General features: G+C 39.2%; 1 protein-coding gene across 1 annotated transcript; it reads right to left on the bottom strand.

Annotated features, from left to right (window-relative positions):
- Nucleotides 1-1330: 1330 nt before the first annotated feature.
- LOC103983939 (protein REDUCED CHLOROPLAST COVERAGE 2) lies at nucleotides 1331-15849 on the bottom strand. Its single transcript, XM_009401298.3, has 24 exons — nucleotides 15507-15849; nucleotides 15339-15436; nucleotides 15175-15236; nucleotides 14945-15037; nucleotides 14621-14693; nucleotides 13692-14048; nucleotides 13530-13594; nucleotides 13274-13405; nucleotides 13146-13187; nucleotides 11860-12393; nucleotides 11620-11780; nucleotides 10987-11467; nucleotides 10581-10643; nucleotides 10384-10485; nucleotides 9921-10241; nucleotides 9744-9836; nucleotides 9564-9665; nucleotides 9363-9467; nucleotides 6691-6824; nucleotides 4989-5172; nucleotides 4669-4800; nucleotides 4453-4565; nucleotides 4089-4170; nucleotides 1331-3999 (listed from the first exon to the last, which is right to left on the bottom strand). The coding sequence occupies exons 2-24, from the start codon at nucleotides 15406-15408 to the stop codon at nucleotides 1921-1923; spliced, it is 5580 nt and encodes a 1859-aa protein (XP_009399573.2). The 5' UTR covers nucleotides 15409-15436; nucleotides 15507-15849; the 3' UTR covers nucleotides 1331-1920.
- Between the last annotated feature and the right edge of the window lie 9188 nt (nucleotides 15850-25037).

Here is a 25037-nt window from a genome sequence, read left to right as displayed (position 1 = left end):
TGGCCCAACTTATGGCCCACATATATGGACTCCGATTCAAGACTCACAATAGCCTGAACAATGGGCCACGACCTTCTTTAAAGACCCCCACCTAAGGCCCACGACCAATGTGGCCCGCCCAAAGGCCCCATAGCCTACTTAGATCATCCTACAGCCCTAAGAGGTGTAGCCCATGACCTAGAATTGAATCATACTTCTCTTTTTTTTTCTCATTCCCATTCAATTGAATGGACACATTCAATCAGATCAATTTAACCGATATAAAATAAATAATATTTAACAAAATTAAATAATATTAATATTTAGTTTTTAATATATATATATATATATATATATATATATATATATATATATATATATATATATATATATATATATATATTGAGAATTCACCAATGCATTGTTTTAATAAATGGACAAGGATATATTTGATCTTGATTACGTAATTTGTGTCAAACCGAGTAAACCGGATTCGATCTTATGACCATCTCTTCTCCTCCTTTTTTCTTATTTCACCCTCTCATCCAAAAAACCAGAGGAAGGTCAAGCTCAAGCTCAAGCAAAATTCTGAAGAGACTCGGGGCAAGTTTACCCAGCATGGCTGCCACTGAAGTAAAAGTTTTAATGACTGAATCAGAAGAACTACCAAAAGAGCAAGAATGTGGCCATAATAGTTAACAGTCCATATAACTTTCTAGCAATAAAATGTTTCTACATACATCTTGATCATATGTGAAGATTCAATTTAGACAGCCAATTGAGTGCTCTAATATGGTAGCAAGAATGTAGGCACTCAGAAATTCCTGTTGGGATTGCATTGTAAAGCTCTATGATAAGGTTGTGCAGGGTGATAAGCCCATAAATAATGGCAACAAAGGTGATTCAAATAAAAAAAAGAAGGGGATTCAAATCATTTGTCTGGCTGTAATAGAAGAAGAATTCATTGTCAAAATTCCTTGTCGAAGAATCAGTTAGAAGATCAAACAGAAGAAGAATTACTAGAAATTCTAGAATATTAGTTGAGGAATTCTAGAATATTGAATTCTTCTTCGTCAAAGAATCAAAATTACTAGAAATTCTTCATCGAAGAATCAGTTTAAGATCAATCACAAGAGTTTATAATGATACAACAGGTACCTACCAGGAAGTAATAAACCTTTGACACTTGCTGATCCATAAGTCCTTAAAGAAAAGGCTATTCTTAAAATTAACATCTCTTACGCGATACATTTTCCGTGGAAATATCAATAATATGAATGATGGTAAGGGAAAACGAATTTCACATCATTTTTCAATGAATTGGTCATATGCTTCACAGTAGAACAAAAAATGAATAATGAAACTGAAGGATGTCTACTACATTATGCAATGTCAGATGAACAGGGAAGTTGAGCCTGAATATACATAATTCAATTCCAGCAAACTTCAGAAAAGAAACCACGAAGATTCAACCACCTCTACATGAAGTAACGAGATACAAGGCATTTGTAAACAACCTACAATAATCTAGAACCTATACTATTGTCCATGGAGCAATTATTTTCGGTCATGGCTCACTAGAAAGCAGGAAAGTTATTTGGTACGTCTCATGACAAATAAAAAAGTTACTGATCAAATAATTTCAATGAAAGTCAAGTGATCAAAACCTGAAAATTGATGCAGAAAAACAGGCAGGAAAACCTGAATCAGCCGTACTGCTGTCTTGGTATCTTTGCCATCTATAGCTTTCAGCATTTAGCTCCTACGGTAGTTCTCCCTCTTTGATTCACTATATTTCATGATAGCATTACATAAGCTTCAGGACCTATGTTTTAGAAAGCAAGGAAATAATATCTTTCAGAGAAAAGTTTCGTTCTTAGGTTCATCCAACATTGCCACCAAATCCACTTTATTCCTCCGTGGACCATGTATCTGTTGTCCTTAACTCACAACCTCAACAACGTCAACTTCACCATCGCTGTAGTCAGCCCAACACTTTTGCTTATCCGTGGATTTTGCAGCTTCTGGAACTTTACTTGCTGGTAGAACATTTTCAAATGTCGTCTCTGCAGAAGTACTCTGCTCTGTGTTCAGATAAGCATCTTTACTTTCGTTACACTGCTCAGTGTCTGGATTCTGGTTATCATCCACTGGTTCCTCAAGAACTTTATTGATAGCGTCATTTCCTTCTGCAGGAGCTTCATTACTATGAGAGGCATCTGAGGGAATAGGTGTTGGCGATGCCATCAATCTATCTGGTGGAGCCACTAAACTATCTAATGGCGGAGGGAAACTTTGAGGGGAAAGTGGAATACCATCTGGTGATGCTTGAAAGTCCTTTGGGGACACTGGATGGTTGTTTGGAGTCCAAGGCTGGCCAGGAACAAACTCTGCAGCATTAGGATTCATTATTTTTGGACTGAAACAGCTCCCATCATGAGGAGATAACTCACCATTCTGAAATGGCAGCTTGTTACGGTGACCACGATGACCTGAACGGTTATAGCCACCAGCAATCCGTGGACCATAAGGTACTCTGGATGTAGCAGACTGATGGGGATGCTTACGGACAGGAAGGGTCAACATTGGAGGTATATTTACTGGTGGTGGTAAAATTCCTCCATGATCTTTGAAGCTTGGCATTGCAACCGAGCTAAAAACTGGTATTGTTGATGGATTGAATGGAGGTGCAGCTGCTGATAGTTTACTGCTTGGCTCTTTCGCAATTTCACCTGTTTCATTCTTTTTCTCTTTCATTGGCAAGAGCTCGCTTTCACCTCCACTAGACAGCTGTTCCTGCATCTCATCTCCAACATTGCTTGCATCTTCAGTAGAAGCAGTGGTGTCACTTTCTTGCATGGCAGGTGTTCCATCTGAAGCAGATGAACTTGCTTCTGTTTCTTTCTCTGTAAAGCATCCTGATTCTGATATTTCACAAGATTCTTCCACTACAGGAGCTACTTTACCATCTTCAGTAGCTGTATCAGTTATTTCTGATATCTCAGGTCCTGAGAAGGTCATGTTTGCTGCTTCCAAAGTGAACGACTCTTTAGGACTAGAAACAATAGCAGATTCTTTTTCTTCTCTTCGGTCTACTACAATAGAACTATCCAATTCTATAGATGCTTCTGCCACCGTAGAATTCATTTTTTCCTGGTTTTTTCCCTCCACCATAGGGCCCTTATGTCCCGCAGGAGAAGATGTGTGTTTCTTTTCTTCAATGGTTTCCTGATCCCTCATCTCCTCCCTAGTATCATCTGCAATCTGTTCTCCTACAATTGGAACCATACTAGGTGCTTCCTTGCAAACTTCATTATCCTGGTCATCTGAATGTTTTTCTTTTGTCACTTTATCTTCTGTGACCTTCACAATAGTTCCCGGAGGAGCCAATGCCACTTCTTTGTATGATAAGGTTTTTCTGGTCGATGGACTAGTGATTGAATTTGATGACGAAACTAGCTTGCAAGTTGTAGCTGTGATAGCAGGACTTGCAGATGCCAACTTGTTGCCCGAAGATTTTTCAGTGTCATTTACAGTTGAAGCAGCAACGATGCTTAGTTTCTGGTTGAAGCTAGAACTTTTTACCAACTTCTTAGAAGCAGGACTAGTAGAAGGAAAGATAGCATCAGCTGGTGGTGTTCCTGGGGAAGAGATGCTGGAGGAAGGCCTAACTCGATAGCGTGGACTTTCTACATTGTTTAATGCATTTGTGTTGATTTTGGCTAAACTTGGTCTTCTTGACACAGATTTGCGGCTTGACAGAGATCGTCCCTTGGGGACAGCTTCTTGCCATCCTTCTTCAGCTGTGTCTTCCTCGATGATATCATCCTCTAGATTTGTCTTGGAGACATGAATGACAGTGATATTGGGCTTCTCATCTTTAGGCTCCATGGGCTGTATGTAGGAGTTGTTCTCCTTATCATTAGTCTCCCTCCATGGGTAATCCTGTTTTGGTGTGTCAACCTTCTCATCCTCCATTTCAAAAGTTTCTGATTGGTTCTGACCATTTCTGCCTTTTATCTGTGAAGCAAAAATGAAACATAATAAAACCACGCTTAGAAAGAGAGTCGGTGATTCTTCCTTCTGACCAAACAAAACTAAATCAATACCTTTGCACGAGCTTGTTTCTTTAGAATTTCTCTTGCTTTGAGCTCCGCATCCGGGTTGATATAATCCAAAAGGTCTGATACACTATTTAAGTAAAAAAAGTTCAACAGAAATTAGACCCATTGCAGAGACAAGAACAGGATTGTACAGAAAGAAACAAATAAGTCTGAAGCTTTTGTAGAAAATTATTCATAAGCATGTCGAATTTGAATTATTAGTACCCAAGTTCCTAACTGCAAGAATAAGCTTTATCAAAAATTTCTCAAATGAAAAGATAATCACTAGTGTTATTTACATGGATGAATTTCTTTAACTAATCCTATGTATGATGGTTTGTTATGCTATCACTACTAATATTGATTTTACCTCAAATGACCTTTGCTGGCGATGGAAGCATCGGGTTTTGGGGTACCATTTCGTGCAGCTTCCTGTTGCTCGAGAGCCTTGGACTCAAAATACTCAAGCCATGCAGCAGCATCCTGTATTACATGATGTTCAAAAGAACTTGATAGTGCTTAAATATCTGAATAGAATGAGACTGTCAACCAAGAGTCATAAACCGTACTTTTAAGGCATGAATACCTGTGTTCGGAGATCTTCTGACCCAAGCTTTGCTTGAAGTATGCGGAGAGTTGTTTGTTCATGCTGGACACTTAGAGAATAAGCTTCCATCAAAGACAGAGCAATGGCAATAGCATGATAACTGGCTGCAGTCTGTAAATTGAAAATTTGTTTTTTATGAGCCAGTAGCAAGCAATCTCAATTTATGCATCTACATTAACTAAATCAAGTTAGAAGAATGTAATGAAGTATCTCCTATAGTGCAGCACTGCACCTTTATAACTATGATGTTCAAGAGAGAGGACAAAAGAAGAAGAATGAAGGTGGATCAGTATAAGAACCTGTATATGATCAGCTCCAAGAAGTCTTTGGTTGCACTTTAGTGCCTCATGCAGGTACCTTAGAGCAACATGCACATTACCCAAGCCTTCTTCCATCATTGCCACATTGATGTATGTGGCAGCAGTGTTAGGATGTGAAGGGCCACAAGTCAAGTGTAATAGGTACAAAGCACGGTTAACATACCTGTCACAGTTGAAACTTGAAACAGTTATTATATTATTCCTATTTGAAATCTAAAACAGAACATAAGAAGTGACACTAAAAAGAAAATAAAAAAGGAAAGATCAGTCTATTCCACAGATCACACAGTGGATGTATTCACATGAAGATTTTATGCTGTTTATAATGCCCTAATGAGTAAGTTGGACTGGCTGACTAGTGAAATTAATAGTTTGGGATCAAACTTTAGGCCATGTTGTTAAGGCTTCTCTGTATGACTTGTTTGCCGGTAGGTCATTTCTGTAATCTGCACTAAAAATGTTTAGAAAGTTACAATTAAACTTCACAAAATTGCCAGAGCTAGGGCACTATTGTTTCTAAGCATGATTTGATTCTTTTAGCTATCTTGAAGTGGAGTGGATTCAAATAGATTCAAGGGCTTAATTTCAATCTTTGCTTCTTCCTTGGGTCATTAGCTATTTTAGGTATTATGCGCTATTTATATGACAGTGTCTTTCCTATATAGCAAGATTTGTCATCTTGTATCGACCAAGCATATGGGTCCCTAGCCAAACCAGTATGTATCAGTCACACCGGTGTACAACAATATACCGATGCATACTCACACACTGAAATTTTGATAGAAAAATCAGCTGAAATTGACAAAAGCCTTATTTCAGGAATTTTTCTCTTAATTTCTTCGTATATAAATTAGAATTAAATAAGAATAAAGTATATCTAAGCCATAAATGAATAGAAATTCCAGGTTATAAGGATAAAAAATTGAAATTCTTATATTCATCGAGGAAGAACTTTATCGCACAATCCTCCATCAAAGAAAGTTTCTTAACTTGCTTCCATTGATCTTGAGTTGGAATTCCCTCGAATTGAACTTCTTTAATTGAAGGCATTCCACAAAATCTTGAGTTTCAATTCCCTCTTTTATCCAAATTAACCTCCATTGATCATTGATTAGGGAGATTACCATGTTTAATGAGAATGGGAAAGAGTGAGAATGAGAATGAAAGAGGGCTATGGAGGGGCTTGTATAACCCAAAATAGAAATTGGACATCGGGGCTGAAATGGTCAATTTTGAGCCGGTACCGGTCGAAACCCGAACATCACCGACCGATACCAATTGGTGGTGGTCGAATTTCAATCGTGCCAACGGTATGTGAGACGTACCAACTGGTATGCCTCACAAATTCAGCATATCGGCCAAAATGGGATGATCCGCATCTAGATCAGCCCTTGGACTGGAACCTTCTGCCCGTTTTGTACCATTTCGAGCGGTACGGCAGTCCATACTATATTGTACTCTTCTAATCAACCATTACAAGAAAAAAAGCATCCTCAGAAACCTTGATAGGACACAAGTTCAATGGCATCATATGATGAAATTCAATTAGTAAGTTGATGAAAATGATAAAAATGAATGGCAAATAAAGTGAGCAGAGGGAATATTTTTCATATCATCTTTTGACAGAAGATCTAGGCATTATATGGAATATATGAATCTTATATTAAAAGGCTTTACTTACTTCAGTGCTAGTTCTGTATGTTGAAGACGATAGTAGAAAACAGCAAGATCACCGTAGCTTTTCATTGTATCTGGATGATCAAGACCAAGTTCCCTCTCATTGATATCGAGAGCTTTTTGCTGGTAGATGGTTGCCTGAGAAGAAAAAAAAGACACAGCTAATTGTAAACAACACCCTCTATGCTACAAGTACTCATCCAAATACATACAGAATTCACTTTTGTGAAGAAACAATAAACCGGAAGAGAAATCAGATTAACTTCTCAAATTGTAGTGCTTTTCTATGTGAACAAAATCCCTAACTAGCAAATATTATTTTCAGATCAAAGAGGAACAACTTTTTCTTCTCACTTTGGTAAAATTCATTTTTGGTCCTATAGATGGTGGAACTTCTTTGTTGTATATTTCTGAAATTTGGTGTGGCTTTAACTTCTCGCCTATGGGAACCTAGATCCGATGGAAGCATACTTTGCAACTGGAGATCATTCACTACTCCACTTGGAAAACTTCCAAAATGGTGTACCATGAGGTTGTTCATTTTCCCCAAGGAGTTCAAATTGATTTCAAGGTTCACAAAATCTTGTCCATTTAGGATTGGTCACCAGATTCTGGATTAAGATTTCGGTTGAAGTAAGCGAATCTGAAATTCATCATGATATGAATCATGCTCGCTATAATTGGCTACCCTCCTGACTTATTGGATTATGCTCACTGTTTTCTCAAATCTCACCCTCATCATTTATTAGCAATTATATAGCATTTTGCATTATAGAATACCACCAGACTCTTCTTGAACCAATATCACATAGGAACTTCCATTCGGGGCTATTTTGATTTATATTTCTCTGTAATTAAGTATATTAGTTAAAGATGTTCTATAAATATCATAAGTTGACACATGACAACATCTTCTATATAAGTTTGAGCTTGATTCAAGATTATAGGGCTTGATTGAAAATTTTAACTTTATGAGTGTATTAAAACTTGATTGAAGAGTCTACAAAGAAGGCAGTTTATATCAGTCGAATATTTTTGTTAAAAAGAAAGTTAATCTACCAAAATAATTTCACTTCCTAAAAGAATAAAAATTATGAAGATCAATTAGGCTTGGGCATGTATTTTCCTTAATTATATTTTTCCCTATTCCTATAATTTTTATTTCTGGCCTTGTCATTAGGGGTTTTCAAAAAAGGGACAAAAAAGTTGCATTGAGGAAGATGGTTGAATGAGTAAAACTTTTGCTTATCATATTATATGCAAGTGGTGTAAGATCACATTCCTAGAAACAATTCCTAATGAAAATGGGTCCAGTATTCATCTCCAATGGTGCAATCTCATCATCTACATGCAAAATGTTTGCAGGTACAAAACCTTTATTTTGGAAATTAATCTTATAAGTTAAGAGTGACTCTAGTATTCATCAAACTTATTATATCACGTAATATCTTCCCTTCAATATTTCATGATGATTACATTGTAGAGAGAAAAAGAACAATTTTCATTATTCCAAGGGTCCAACATGCATCCATCTTACAGCATCCTGACATCAAGGCACTTGTTCTACAGATCTGGCAGTATACATCCTAGATTATACTCTTAGAATAGCAAAGCTACTCTACAGCCACATTTCTGTAGATTTAATAAGTTAAGAGGCACAAACAAGATACAACTTTCTGAGAAAGAGGCAAAGAACCAGACTCATTTATAAGAAACAAAGACAGTATACTAAACCAGTAAAAAAAATTTAAGCACCAAAATAGGGCTAGCCATCAAGAAAGCTATCATGAGCTTGTCATTTTAAAGGCAAAATGATGAGATATATTAGGAGTAATTTGGAAAAGTTATATACCACTAAGAGTAAGTGGCAAACCATAAAAGGTGACAACAAGATGTCACTTAATGACTTTTTTTTTCTCTCAGTGTCAAAAATCTCTATGTTGAGACTTACGGCTTGGTTGTTGTTGTATTGTCAAAAAAATCCTATTGAAGAAAGTTCATATGGGTACACAGCAAAATAAATTAAGCTTGTTTTAAATTTTCTTTTACTTGTCTAAGAAAATTTTGTATGAAATCTGGGTAGCACCTCCCAAATTTATAAGAAGAAACCAAGGTCATATAAGAATGAATAAGTATCAGAAATTATCAATAGAACAATGGAATCTTGTAACTGCCATTGCAAATTTGTTTATTGGACAAATAATCTAGTATACATTCAACCAACCAAGAATAGTTATAAAAACATCTGCATAGCAGGTCTTCAACTAGCTGATATTATTCTAAAGCTGGTCCATATAATTACTTCTCTGCAGCATCCACACTTTTGTGTTATTTTGAGTAAATCAAGATTCTTAAGAATCCTCAGGTTGAGGAATTGCTTTTCACTGTTACATCAATCACATAAACAACTTTTCTCCAGTCAGAACCATAGACCCACATCATTGTCAACTATATAACTGAATGAGCCCACAACATTCAGTCTTTTCTATAAAAAGTGGAAAAAATAAAACGTAGGCATGATGTATATAGAATTCTAGTTTATTTTGATTTCATGTTTATTACAACTAGCAATACCAAAACATCTTAATCAACATATTTTTTCTTTCTAAGAAATCAGTTCTATAACATACAATATGATATTCAAATTTCTTGAAAATTTTTCTTCCAGGCATGTACCTGGTTGAAGTCACCAGTATGGTAGAGAACTACAGCCAAAAGGCTGTATGCACCTGCTGTCATTCTGTGGTAAGGACCACACACTGCAACTAGTTTTGCCAATGCCTTCATTTTAAAGTAAACAAAAGAAGAAGATGTCAGGAATTTTAAAAAGTGAAAACAAGGAATTATAATTAAAAAATAGCTGATAAAGATCTTTACCTTGGTCCCATAGTTGACAGCATCCTCTAGTTTTCCTTTGTCTAAGGAAGTCTTAGATGATTCCAGCAAAGTGCGCCCATCGGCTGATGAGCATGCAACATGCTGCAATACAAAGCCAACTTGATCACTTCGGAAAAACTTAAGTCAATATTATTTCCTGGAACAGAAATGCACCCTTACTTTGTATACAGGAATCATGCTGATAATGTCCGACTTCCTAAAAGGATGTGGAGTTTCCATATCATAGTCCCTAGGAACTAGCTCAAGTCCTACCTGCAGCATAAAGCTATTTTCACAATTGATGATGAAAAAAAAAAAGAAAAAAGAAAGGAAACATATGTCAGACAAGTCCAAAACCTTGTGGCAAAGCCCACGTAAGATTGCATACTTCCTCAATTCATGGCAGTCCTTGTTTTTCAATCTCCATCCAAATCTCTTTAAAAGGAAACTTTCTAACCACTTTTGCTTGAGATGATAGTCATTGTCTAAGTTAATATCTGCATTATCTGCTGGCAGTGATCCAAGCAAAATATTCAAACAAGACGCTATTGTCCCAGCCATGTCAGTTATATCACCAACCGCTGCAATAATAGCCTGAAGTATATGCTTATAAGCTCGAACTATCATCTCATGTAGACAAAGGGACTGCACGTGAGGCAGCTTGTCTGCAAGTTTAACCTGTTCAGAAACCAATGAAAGAGCAGAAATAGAAAGGCTTTAGCAAACCACTTTCATCTATAACTGATGATTGGCATGCATTAGTTAGAATTTGGATTGAAGAGACTAAAAATATATCTACAGAAAATATTCAAATATTTACCACACGTCCTAGTGAACACATCTGCAAACCTCTGGTATGCATAAAATCCGTCAATGTCTTTCCATCAACAGGAGACAGTTCGAGTGAACCAAAGTCTGCTACCTGAAAGAAAATTGCAGGGTAACAATAGTGAATTAACTCAGAAGACACCAACCCACATAAACAAAACATAAGGAAGGCAATTAAACTAATCATACCAACTTTGGCAGGGCAATATCCTCATAGTATCTCTGTGCCATCTCAATCAACTCATCTGGTGACTGACAAAAAGGGATCCAGATGAATCAAATGCAATATCAAAATATCTTAAGATGGAATCATAAAGCAAGTATTTGTGGAGCTAAGATTTTGTGAAAAAAAGGTTCTCGACTTTAGATGTACAATTTAGAGAACTGGTCACACCAGCCAAATTCCAGTGTCACAGTTACTGCAACCATAGTGTAGTTCAATAATAATCTAGTCAACAGACTGTAATTGGTATCAAAGTTGTGTACTTTTAACTAAGAATTTTGGAAAAATCGATACCCAACCCAAACAATTTAATGTTGCTCACTGCAATGAAGTACTACTAAGTATGGATCAATTTGATGGAGCAGATAAAACCTTAGCATGAAGGCCAGTTTCAGATTCTTTGAGGCGTAAGTATGCTGCTTCAGGAAGCAACTTGTGCAATGCCATTTCCTTATCCTCCCTAGGACTGGCACCATCCGCGTCCATGCCAGCACAAGAATTTTCCTTGGCAGAATCAGTTTTCCAACCCTTATCATCTATCTTCTTCTTAATTTGTTTCAGCTGACCAAATTGTTTCCCAAGACCTTTTACTGTTGTTTCAACTTTACTGTCCTCACTTTTCTTCGATTCAGTTTTCCCTGAAGATTGATTCTGTAAATGCTGCACCCAGCAAGCTCCTAGCTCCCATCTTATTGATATTCTCTGTTGGGTAGCTTCTTCTTGTAACCTCTGCAGACTATCTGCTAATACTTCTCGCACTAAGGACTTGAAGGACTGCAGATCTTCTAAATCTGCACATTGAGACTTCTGGGCTCCACAGAATGAAGTGGACTTGTGTAACAGCATCCTCAAGCTGAAAAGTTCAAAGCAAAATTAACTATTTTCCCTAAATGACAAAGATACTCTCTAGTCAAAATAGCCTAAAACTTCAAATTTGACAGCAAAAGCAAACATAGAAAGCCATTTAGAGAGAGATGATATGGACCTCATCTCCCAAGTTGTTACCTATTGACATTTAAGGAGTTGCTACCTCCCTCAGGCTGATCTTCAATATAAATGTCCTGCTCTGTTACAGGAACTACATCTAAACCAGCTTCAACTGGAACTTTGACAACAACCGTATAACCACAATGTCTAATGACCACCACACTCATAGTGGAAGTATCCTGCATAGTCATTAAGCTACTTCAGCTTTTACAACATTCAAGACTAATTAAGTTGATTAGTTACAAAGTAATTGATTACATGAACAGTCGCACTCTCATCAGCCGTTATTCCCTTGAGTAAATTTCTCTGACAAAGATCCTTAGAAGACATTCCTTGAGCTTGAATTCCATCCAATTTGACATCCAATTTAGCACTTGCATCAGCTTTGTCTTTCGTGACTGTGATTCTTAAATCCCCTACTTGTTCATCATGTAAAATTGCAGCATAGGGGTCATTTGGTGCTTCATTTGAGCATTCATGTTTGAATACTAGATGCTGAATAGCCTCAACAGCTTTGACAACAGCCACATCAACAAATAAGCTGTGAAGAAGGAAGGCCTTCCGATCACGGATCTGTCTCTCCTCGGGTGTTTTACAAGGCATCGCTGCAAGGATTACAAATTCGTTCGCCCATGGCCTCTGATTATGCTTGCCATCTCGTCCCTGACCGCCACCATTTCCACCCCAAGTTTCATCCTCTGTAGGAAGAGGAGGAAAAACCGACGGCGAATCTGCAGCTATAGGAGGAACCACCCAAGTGTTTGCTCTAAATCCATAAGGAAGATTTCCAAACTGAAACAAAGTGGAAACTGTTATTTTAGCTTCAACACATCAGAATAATAACAAATGTATTTTTAGTTTTCTTGTTCTACAGGCACACCAATAAATAAAAATGAATAAATTAAATAACCACAAGATGAGAGAATGTATCTATACACACCCTTCTCATGAACTGTTAATGTCTCTTCTTAATAGCCACCCTCAACAATATAGGAAATAAGGTACCATTCCATTCATTCAATGGGGAAGACTTGCCGGTGAAGAGGTATCTATATTAGTCATGTCACATGTGAATAACTTAACAAGAAACAATGAGAAACCTACCTAAACTTTTGATTCCAATGCAATTAATCCTAGATTCTAAAGTAGTATATACAACACTTGTATAAACTTGGTCTTGGTGCACTTCAGGCCAAAACAAACAAAATCATAGTAAGGAACATTTGTCTTCAATTATGATTTGATTATGAAACGTAACATGAAAACTTATCATAAGAAGAATGAAAAGATAAGGATTACATTTTCTCGCTATTTCTCCATTGAAATATGTACCAAGGGAGATGAATATGATTATCAGCCTTCACATAATGCCGACTACCTCATTACCAATTCCCAATGAAACCAAAAAACTAACACGTTCATGATATGTTCCAAATTAACATCGAAGGTAAAATAGGCATCAACAATATTAAGATAATAGAACATACTTTTAGAAGAAAAAAAACAATAATAAACAACTGAATTGAAGTTACAAGAAAGCCCACCTTGTTGTGCTCGACAAAAGCTTTCATCAGGGACTTGTATGCCTATAATACAATTAATTATTGATCAAGCAGCAAATTGAATTTAGATAAGTGGAATAAGACACTGAAGAAAGAATATGGAAACTTACACCATCAAAAGCCCGGCTAATTTGCTGTAACAAGCCAACCAACGAATGGCTTAAAAGCGCCCCTTTCCCAGCTGGGTAGAACCCATTTCGAGATGCAACCACCGTCACCACTTTCCCATTGCAAATCTTCACCTGCCCATCGATTTCCAAAACCTTTAGATCAAGTTGGGATAACCCCAAAAAGGCAAAAGTAGATTATTGCTACCAATTTGTATTACAAGATCCAATATTTATCGAAGTAAAAAGGAAATCGCACATCGATCTGAAAGAACTCATCTTCTCTTTTGTCCTCCACGAACGGTCGCGACGACCTCTTCACATCTGGAACAAAACACGAAATCCCATTCAAGGTCGGGTTTTTAATCCTGAAAACTAATATAACCAAAGAAATTTAGAAAATAAGAAGTAAGATACCGACATTGTAGCGGCGGCGTAAGGTGGGAGAAGGAGAAGAAGTCGTAAAACTGGCCGAGCTTGGGCGGAGGGTACAAGGGCTCGTCCTTATAAGCAGCGGCCCCTGCGGTGGCGCTTGTTGGAGAATCGGGCTTCTTGCTCCCGGCCTTGGTCTTCGGGCTACCTGCGGTTGCTTCGGTCTTGGGCGCCTCGCTAATTGTCTCGGTCGCCTTCGCAGTGTCGGCCTTTTCGATGCTGCCCGAAGACAGCGCCGCCGTGCCTCCGGCATGCCTAGGCGGGGCCGCTCCAAAGGCGGTGGTGCAGGCAACGATGTCGAGCAGGCGGCGGATGTGGGCGACGGCGAGCTCCTCCGTGTACTCCTCTGTACATAATTCTCAAAAACATCATATCTATTCTTCTAATAGATCTCCGAACATTGACATTAAATCTTTTTTAAAAAATTATATTCCCTTTTTATTTATCTTCATCTATTACAAGTATTTTAGGTATTAATTTCTTATATTTTGAACTTAAATTAAGGAAAATAATGACTGGGGATGGCAATAGCTCAAGTGCTCACAAGTTTCATCGAAATAGACTTCGGTGCATTTAGTCATCCGGAGAAATCTTAGCGAATTAACATTTTAATTTATATTAAAAAGAGAATATATATATATATATATATATGCATTGGTAAATTAGGGGAATTCAAGTTGCGCTCGATAACACGTTCCAATTGCACTCAATTTGAGTCAGAAGTGAGCTCAAGAACAATTGCACGGACTAATAACTCGGTGCTCGGTGTGTCCCCCCCATAACATTAAATGAACGTGTACGGTCGATGTGATGCGTATTCATAAATGAAGCGAACGACGTCGGCCTCCGCACAACGATGCGTATTCATAAATGTGCCTCAAGTGAAGCCATTAAGACAACAGGGTGAGTCGTATGTACCTTCCACGACGCTGACGTGGCAGGGCTTGAGCGAGACGATCTCCACCGTGTCCTTCAGCCCGCTTCCTCGCACCTGCCATCAGTTAAGTTGCACCGCGTGTCACCACACTCCGTTAAATTCGCAGACGGTGCTTTTTCTACGCGTTGGAGCCCACATTTTTTTGTGGGGGTAAACGAGCAGGTAAGTTGGGTAGGGTAAAAGAAGTATTGTCGTAAATAATCGTGGTCCAAATCTAGTCAAAGAAGCTGAAGCGAACATCGGCCGTCCGATCCTTGTCGAATGGTAGGGACATCCGGTTTGAAGACGTTCCGACGTGGGATTACCTCGTGGGAGAGAGAGAAATTGGTGAGGTGGCAGGTGTCCACGTGTACCGCCAGCAGCTTGCGAACGTCGAGGATCTTGTCCGTCGATATGCCCTGCGGAGACGACCGTTAGATGGACCCTTGGCCACACGCCCGTATCGAGCCCGACGCGCCGAGCGCGAATTGACGCGAGCTCCACCCGTCAAAGGCAAAAGCAAAAGGACAGAAGGGAAAAGATAGCGTTACGAGACCTTGAGCGTGAGCTGCGTGTAGTCCGGTGTCTCCACCGTGATGTCCAGTGCCGTCGGCAAAACTGCATCCAATTTCCATTGTCACCCCTCAATCATTGATAGATAGACAGATGGTTTAGAGAGAGAGAGAAGAGATTTAAGAGATACGAAGATAGAGGATTGACCTTTCTCTTCTTTCTTCTTCTTCTCCCCTTTGGCCTTGTGAGGCTTCGCCTTCCCAGACTTGGGAGCCATCTGGCGTCACGGTTCTTCCTCTTCTTCGCTGGACCAAGAAATCTTTTGAGCAGAGAGCTACGGATCCGACGAACTTAAAATGCTATAAGGTTTCTCACCTGCAGCGGCACTCCAACTGTAACTCACTGGCACGGCCGGGAATTGGAATTCAAGAGAAGCAAAAGAAAGAAACCAAGGTGCAGCTTTTGAACAAGGGAATGTTTAGGAAAGAATGAAAGCTAAAGGTAGGCGAAAAGGAAAAGAGAGAGAAAGATGCCGAGTGAGGGCGATGAAGGGAGGAAGAGAAGGGTGGGGAGGTAGGTGAAGAGGAGGTATACGGTATAGAGGAGATGAGGTGAGTGGATAGAGGATAAGGTTTTATGGATTCTGCTCGCACCTGGAGGTTTAAGCCTTGGAGGGATAGAGAGAGGTGGGGAGGGGGGTGTTTGGGTGTTGGGGAGGAGCTTTGTGTGGATTTGGGGCCTCTCATTTTATGGCCAAGACTTCCTCATCACCAAATCTCTCACTATCAATCCATCTCCGCAAGCTTCCGCTTCTCGTGCCTCCACTTTGACTGCATGGAGATAAGTTGTTGTGATTGTTACTGGAAATAAAAGGACCATAATGCTCTACAGCAGCTCCTGCGATAAATCTGCATCATGTGTCACCGTGGTAATTTTTTGCTTGGAGATGGGGTTTGGATGGTGCACAGCTGTTGGTTAGCTAAGACTACTAGTGCATGAGCCCCATGAGTTCTTCTTGCCTTGTCTTGCCAAGCAACCGGCAAAGACCTTTGTGTCTGTATGCTGATTACGGTCTTTCTGCCATTATGGGTGCTCTAATCCTTCCAACTTTAAAGCTCGCTGTGCTTTCGTACCAAAATGCATTGCCACAAAGTTGATTGATGATTGCTGCCTCTTGGTCGGTTAACTTTCTTTTTAATAATTAGTTTGATAAGGCTGCATAAATCGATTCTCCCCAGTATCGTTGATTGATGGGAGTCTCGTGCACTCGATCAAGATGATACATGTTAAACTCGTGTGAAATCTGGAAGTTCTCGATTAAGATGCAGACTTCACATAGAAAACCCATTCTCCAGGAAAACATGACCTTGTTCTCCATCAGTGGAGTCGCATCTAGAGCTGCACAAAACAAGTATAAGAGGCTCAAATGAACCCTTTTTTTAGCATCTTATGAACTAGTGACCACCGCACAAAGCAACAGGTGAGTTCTCGTTCCTTCGACATTGAGGCTTAAGATCGGACATGCCATTTGAGTTGCATTTTCTTCAGCAACACCTTGAAGCAGAAGTCTTCCGGTTAACCTAAGAAAAACCATTGGATGTTGAAGGGTCTTGCAACCATATGTGACCTTCGATGAGAAGTCAGGCTTTTCATTTTAGACATCTGCAATAGCATAAAAAATATGTGTTTCATGCAGCATGTTGCGCCCGGTGAATGAGGAAGCCTGATTTGCATGCCCAGACATCTGTAGCATCAATATTTATCCAAACTGGTTTCCTTTGTAGGAAGAACAAGCTTGTGAATGAATTCTCTTATCGTGAGCACTTGGCAAGTCATCTTTCTTACTGTTTCTTGACAGAATCCAGTTTCAGATACCACTGCAGTTGTTGAATCCATTCTTGTTTTCCAGTCTACACCAGTTCTTTGAGACTTGAGGCACAAGGAGATTTGTCCAAGTCAAAGCACTGATGATGATGTTGTATCTTCATCTTAGAAATTAAAGACCGGTATGTTCACCAACTTGTAAACCATTTCATTGAGCTCTCTTACATTCTCAAGAAGAGACTTGATGCTACCAGTCAAAAGGATCACATGTTTCAGTCAAAAGTTTATCATGTGAAATAGAGGAGCACTGAGGTGAAGACCGATCGGGTGAACTCAAAAGGTTAATCATGTGAAAGAGGAGGAGCATCGGAAACATGCTTTACAGAATCCTCTTTCAATGTTGGTGTCGAACCGACGAGGGTTACAATTAGGATACTTATATGCACTATACTCGGATGATGGTGTGGCCAACTGACGTATCGAAGAGACGGCACTCCGTTTGGGAACACATTTGCGCTCGTAGGATGTGTTTTGCACATGATATGGGCTTATGGTCTTGCCTTTGACTCTTTTAGCTAACATGATCATAGTGAAGTTAAAGATGTGCTTGAAAACATATTTATATTTTTAATATATATTTGAAAAAAAAACACTTGTGTGAAAATTAATAGATGAAAATTATACCTTAAATATGTATTGACATAATTGTTATTTGATAAAATTATATTTTAAAAATTCATTAAATATCATGTGACATTCCCTTTTAATATTGTTAATATTTATTCAAAAAGAATACATATTTTTATATAAATAAATAATATAAATAAATGAATGTAGTATAAAAAATTCGTATGACCTAGATATATAATAAATAAATATAAAAATAATTTTTAAAATAAAAAATAAAATTTTACCTTAAAGAAAGCTTAAATCAATGTAAGAAAAATAATTTAAAAGGAACAACTCAATATTATTATATATATACCGATGAAATTGTACAATACTCAGTGGAGCAAGCGACATGACGTACTTATGAAATAAGGAGTTGACGATGGTAGAAATTAGGAAAAAAAAATGAGGATTAAGATTTCTATTATATAATGGCAATATTATGATTTTAAATAATATTATAAGGTACTTAGAAAATTTTAAAAATTTTATTAGTATTTTATAAATAGTAAAATGTTAATGGCTATGTTATTATAAGATAGCACCAACATTTAAATATTTATAATATAGTATTCAGACCAAATATGATTTTAAAATTTATCAAATATTAATACATATTAAAAATATATCTTAGACTCTAAAGTAACATCGACATTTAAGTATTTATAATATAACATTCATACTAAATATGATTTTTAAAAAAATCATCAACATCAATACACATTAAAGATACATATTAGACTCTCATGGCAGATGTCAAATGGCTTCTCAAACGCAAACGCAGTCCAAGTGATATCTCATGGACAAGAAAGACTCACCAATGTGTTGTCTGACTACTGAGTAGGCCTACACGGTGTTGTTCGTCCTGAAAACCACGTCGTAAAGGACTGACCCGACTCCTTTGATTGACACATTAACTTCCAAATCGTTGTGCGACCAAATGTGACCTAATCACATCACTGAAATATCTCAATAATTTGATTGTTGTGCATATCTGTAGATAATTATGTATGATGTTAGTGCAAACAACTTTATGCCGTGGTCTCGGGGCCGACGCGGCTTGGTTTAGGTCCGAATGCGCGGGGATCTTGCGCGACGTTCCTCGGGACAACTGAGATGGCTAATTACGATGGTCCGGGCGGGATGTTGCGTGGGGAGTAAAGCTTTTCCACGGCGCTGGGAAGTTGCAGCCTCGCCCTTGTCTCTCCACAAAGGTTGGGTCGGAAGCTCGGCCCGATCCCTCCGACGATCAAGTTAGATGATGTGGAAGGAGTTTTTTCTTAGTGAAGAAGTGTCCCCCCTCTCCTCTGTTTAGCACTCGGGGGTATTTATAGGACAATTTAATGTTACCTGACGTGCCTGCCTGCAGGGGGCAGGATTGTACCTCTGATGGCGTCTGACATCGTTATTGACGTTGCGTTGGGAACCGAACTGCCGCAGGGTATGGGCGTGCCTCGGTGGTCGTTCTCCTCTGCCTCGGTCGAGCTTGTTGGGTCAGACAACGATGGAGTCTTCGTCTGAGAGCGGGTGACGTCAGCGCCCATCGTGTCGGCATTATTGTCCTCTTCCAAGCTGAGTACCATCTAGTCGTGGTTGACGTCGTGGCGCGTCATGTCGCCATTATTACCCTCATCATATGAGTTTGTTTGCAAAAGAAAATTTAACGTTTCCAAGACTAATAAGGTGAAATTTTATTCATTCGGTTGACATTAAATCAAGGAAGCGACTCGACCTAATACCTTTCTCGACCAATCATCATGCCAATTAAAATATCGATATGAATCTCTAATTTGTGGGATTCGACATACTGTTGAGAATAAACCCAATAGAAATCTTCGATGGAAGTGACAGATCGATAAAAGAACACAATGGCTGAATTAGATTTATACGTGGCAGAGAGTGATTGGTTAACCAGATGGGCCCTACTTGTCTGTGTCCACCAGAAAATATGAGCAATCTACCTTTAAATCTGACTCCATATTTGAAAACAGGTTTTAAGAGTTCCGTTAACTAATGAGTGCTCTTTTCTATCACCTATAAAATTTTCTTGAGGGGGAGACTCTACGTATATTTGCTAGGTCAATTTATAGATATTTCTAACGGAACAACATTAATGGGTTTGACCTTTTCTTCTTAAAAGGTATACTCTTTACAATTAAAAATTAGAAAAAGATTACTCCATCAGATATAAATCATATATATACTATTTTTAAATAATCTTATAATACATTTATCATTAAATCAAGTTACTGATTCTAACTATCTAAAATTTTAGCATAACAAAGTTGAATAATTATTGTTAACAACTTGATATCGTAGACCGGAAGTACTAGGTCTTATTTCGAGAGTGCGAGATCGTTCAAGTAAGTCTTCCCGAGGAATGGATGGAATAGCTAAGGTTGGACTAGGGCAAGCGAGGGTGATTTCAAGGTTATCTCGAGGTGAGGCTAGAGTATGTGTGATCTTCGTCGGGGCTTTGCACGATAAGCTGATGTGGCATGAAAATTTCAATCCGACCTATTCGATGCTTAAGTTAGTCGTGAGGAATTGGATTTTATACTTATGGAGCCGACAAGAAGGAACTATGGTTGTAGGGGTCACCCATACCTTTTGTGACGCATTCATATGGGCAATTGACTCATACAGCTCCCAATAGTATGGGTCAACCTGTCCAGACTCTTATGGCACAATGTCGATTTGTACTGCCTTGCATGGCATGAGATTGGAAGGGAATGACTTAGGGGATGCCAATCACTCACCAGCTCAGCCATTTTCTATGTAGACAATGCCGCGTTGCCCTCCATATTAGCTCCTTAATGGCTGTCAACTGATGTCCTGCAATTGGTGCCGAAATATTCTCTGTTATTCGTCCCCCCACCCCGAAGGTGTGGTTCGGGGCTCTCACATAAACGTTTGTGCTAGTCATAGGTGTCAATCACATGAGTGATGACACATGTGACATGATACATATTTTTTTATATTATTTAATATTTTATCACTTTATTTTGTATGCTGCATATATTATGATGTTCATAGATCTGTGCAATGAGAATCAGATCGTGATGAGATCATAATAATGAGACTGATTCGTCTTTAAACAAAGACCCTAAATAATCCCGGTCATAGATCATTTAAGAGGGACATCGAGATGACCGGATAGACTGGTGTGTTATACACCTATCCATATGATGGAGGCGGCTGGTCCCATAACAGCTCATGTGGGGACACTAGGAATACTACGCAGGTGCTCATTGGAGAATGGGTTCACCGATTAATCCGCTCATGGAATGTTGGATGGTTGATAATATCTCATTGTCAGACAACGATTCCACTATCCTAGTAGTGTATCTGATCCTTATGCTTAAGATACCAAGGATGTCCTATATGAGTATATCAGGAGTGACAACCAACTTTACAAGGGTTATTGAGTGTTGATAGAGGATCATCCACTCTTAGTGTCATGAGAGGAATATCTCATGTGTTCATGCTTAAGCAAATCTTTAGCTAGGGTCATTCAAATTGAGAGAGAAAGAGTTCTCTGAGAGAATCCTATTAGAGTGAGGCTCGAGTAGAAACTGTATGGGTCTAATAGCGCACCATGCCTAGTATACGGTCTTTGGGATATTAGATGGATGAGGGACTATAAATATATAATAATTGAGGATGGACAAGTCTAATGGATTGGATTCCTTTGTATCATCTGAAGAGTGCGGCATAGTGGCTTAGTATGTGTGTAGTCAATAAGTTGAGTAAATTATTTTGGAGATAATAATTCACTAAGCTAGAAGGAGTTTTGATAGATATGACTTATGACCAACTCAATATTGAGCATAGAGGGTCACATACATATGGTTGGCATTGTGATGAGTATAGGTTCAGATATGAGATATCCGTTGGAGCCCCTCTCTTATTGGATATCTAATAAGCCATTGAATTATTGGATCCTATGGATGAGATCAAATAAGAGATTATTTGGTAGAGACCCACTAAACTAAAAGGCTTTGGTAGTTAGATGAAGATCCAATACCCAATAGAGTAGGATCCATTAAGGTTAAGTCGATAAGGGGCCTCTATAAATAGAAGGGAACTAAAGGGTCATAAGTTAAACTCTCTTGGCTACCACCTCTTATTCTCCTCACCCCCTCTTCTCCTCAACATGTAGCTCTTATTTGGGGCATATCAATGGCAAAAAGGGATGCCCCTTCTTGATTACGTGGTGCGCACAGCAAGAAAGATTGTACAGCGATTTGAGGATCGTCTTCACAGCCCCTACCATGTGGATCACTGCTAGAGAGGATGATAGCTGATCTCCTTCATCCTCTCTCATAGATCTGGAGGAATTCAGGGATATACGATCTCCTTAGGTAACATAATCTTCTTATTATTAGGAAAAGAGTCGGTACTGAGAGGAGGAGGGGGGGGGGGTTGAATTAGTGCAGCGGTAAAATTACGACGGTTCAAAAAACCTTCTTACGATAAAAATCGATTTCGACGAAAACCGTTTCGGAGAGAGGTTAACTTGAAAGCATTTTCGTAAAGATAGCTTGAAAGCATATGGAAGATATATAGTGGATGTAAAGCAAGTTAAGAAGTTTGCAGTAAAGTAAATTGCTCAAATATAGAAATACAAACCAGAGAAGAATACACCGATTTTATAGTGGTTCGATCATCGTGACCTACATCCACTCCACTGATTCCTTTTCCGTTGAAGCCACCGGCATCTACTATCGATCTTCCTTTATAGGCGAAGATCAACCTCCTTCTTATAGCTCTTTCTCCTTTTACTGGGTTAACCCTTACACCCCCACTCACACCTCTCTCAAACTATTCTAACACTTAGAACTTTGAGAGGAGTTTCACACAAGATTACAACAGAGTTTCTTTCCTTTTTACTCTCTATGCTTATGTGTGTTAACTAGGGATGAGAGGGATATTTATAGGCCTCAAGTTGATTCAAACTTTGAGCTTAAAAACATATCATCCCGGGTTTCCTGGGTTCGGGCGGTACCACCGCCAGTGTCAGTTTGACACTAACACTGCACTGGGCGGTACCACAGCCCAGTCTGGCGGTATCATCACCTGGTATTGGGCCACTAGGCGGTACCACCACGCAGACTAGCGGTACCATCGCCTGGCACCCTGCTAGGGGCGGTACCACCACCTGACATAGTCTCGAAGACTGTGTCACGATGGTGCCACTTCTTGGGTCACTGTTTGGGCCTTTCATTGGGCCCAACACAGTCCTTGCATGGGCCCAACTGACCCATAATTGGGTTGACTCAAATCTAATCTTAATTACTTGCTAACTATGAAATCTAAGGCATACTTAAGCTAAATAAGTCCCTAGGTCTTGGTTTCTTCTAGCGAGCTTCCGACGTTCTCCCGGCAATGTTCCAACAGACTCCCGGCAAGCACTTGGACTTCACGACAATCTTCTTGGTGAGTTCTGATGAGCTTCTTCTGGCAAGCTCCTAGACTTCTCGGTTGGATCCTGTAAAACTTTCGACGAACGTCTGGACTTCCAACGAACTCTCGAACTCCCAACAAAATCGCGTCCTTGACTCCGGGACTTCATTTTACTTTATGCCTTGCTATCATAATTAATCCTGCATATGTAAAACATACTTTGATCTAGACAATTATTACTAAGCATGAATCATGTTGTCCGGCATGTCATTGGTCCATCGACGCTTCGTCCGATTCTTCGACACATCCTCCTCTCTTGCGGCCTATTGCGCAATCGGCCAGTTGAACTTTGTAACTCCAATATCCTTGGTGCAATATCCACTCTTCTTGGCTAGATGCCTAAATCCATGGTCCAAAGCCTTTTGTCGATACATCGACCGATCATTCGGCCCGATATCCAATCTTCTGACATGTTTTCCTCTGGCCCAACATGATTTTTTTTGCTTTAATTGTCTCTCCCTGATCGAAGCATCCTGCGTCACTCAAAATGCTAATTAAATCATAAACACTTATCAATTGGTTTCATCATCAAAATACGAGATTCAACACTTATATGCATAGTTTTTCGATTTCGTGAGTTTTTGCACACTAATCTTTGCACGACTAATTTTTTTTTGTGAAAATCTGAGATTTTATTTTTTGTTCTTTTACTATGTATGTGATGCCACCCTAGATTTTCCAACAGTTTGAAGCACGTCATCTAGAGTTACTATTGGTTGAGGTCTTCCCTTTCTTTTATGTGTGCCTCGTTTAACGGTGTGGGGCTCAAATTGAGCCTTGTTGATTCAGGTGTTTTAATTGCCTCTTTTGATTATCTCGTCGTAGCGAGGATCTTGGTATGGATCAGGTTATCCCGACTTATATGTTTCGAGCACCTTTTGCCTAATGACTTCTCTATAGTGGGAGATCTTGATGTGAGTTAAGTTTTCGACTCGCATATCTCAGGCACGTTCAGCCCAATGACATCACTGTAGAGGGTCTCTTATTCTCTCGACATGGCATTCACCCCCTGCTGCTCTCTTCCTAATTTACACATCTCAAGCACATTTTGCCTAATGGTCTTGTCATAGCAGACATTTCTTCCCCAATCGTGGTGGGCCTTGATCTTCTGCTACTCCATATGGCTCCTAAAGATCCAATTGATGCCAAATTTGAAGCATTGGAATCTCGGCTTGAATTACGCTTGGAGGACAAATTGCGCGCTTTGTTTGCAGAATTCAGAATTGGACAACCGCTGAGTCCAACCAAATTTCAATGAGGAGAAAGTTCAGAAAGGCCTCCAAAGAAGGAGGGACGACCCTTGGATATGCTTCAGCCATGCATAAGGATGGACTTCCCGCGATGGGAAGAAGGAGACCCGGCAGGGTGGATTTCGCGCGTCGAACGTTACTTTTGCTACTACTGAACGTCGGATGATGCTATGGTGGAAATTGCTGTCATCTACCTTGCAGGAGATGCTATTCAATGGTATAATTGGCTGGAATATAATCATGGGGCTCCAATATAGAATCAATTTAAGAACGCATTGCTAAATTGTTTCAGACCTATGGAGTATGAAAATATCAATGACCAACTCGCAAAGATTCGACAAACCTCTACGATTCAAGAGTACCAAACTAGGTCTGAGAAGCAATCCTACCTTGCTTGTGACTGGACTGACCATCAATTGTTAGAAAAATTCATCGAAGGACTCAAGCCGGAGATAAAATGGGAGGTTAAGGTGCGATAACTGCGTACTGTGATAGCTGCGATTTCTTTCGCTCGAATACAAGAAGAATGACTCAACCAAGATACTTGGAGGATGAGAACCTCTCTTAGGCCCATGGCATCTAAACCTCCTTCTACTCTCAGCCATCCTTCGCTGCCAAAAAAAATTGACAAGAGAAGAACTATGTGACCGATCAGCAAAGGGTCTTTATTGACATTATGACGAGCCGTGGAACCGTG

This window comes from Musa acuminata, chromosome BXJ2-5, assembly GCF_036884655.1.
Source record: "Musa acuminata AAA Group cultivar baxijiao chromosome BXJ2-5, Cavendish_Baxijiao_AAA, whole genome shotgun sequence".
Lineage (NCBI taxonomy): Eukaryota > Viridiplantae > Streptophyta > Magnoliopsida > Zingiberales > Musaceae > Musa > Musa acuminata.
Note: the sequence above shows the minus strand (reverse complement) of the source record. Positions and strands in the feature narration are given on the sequence as shown.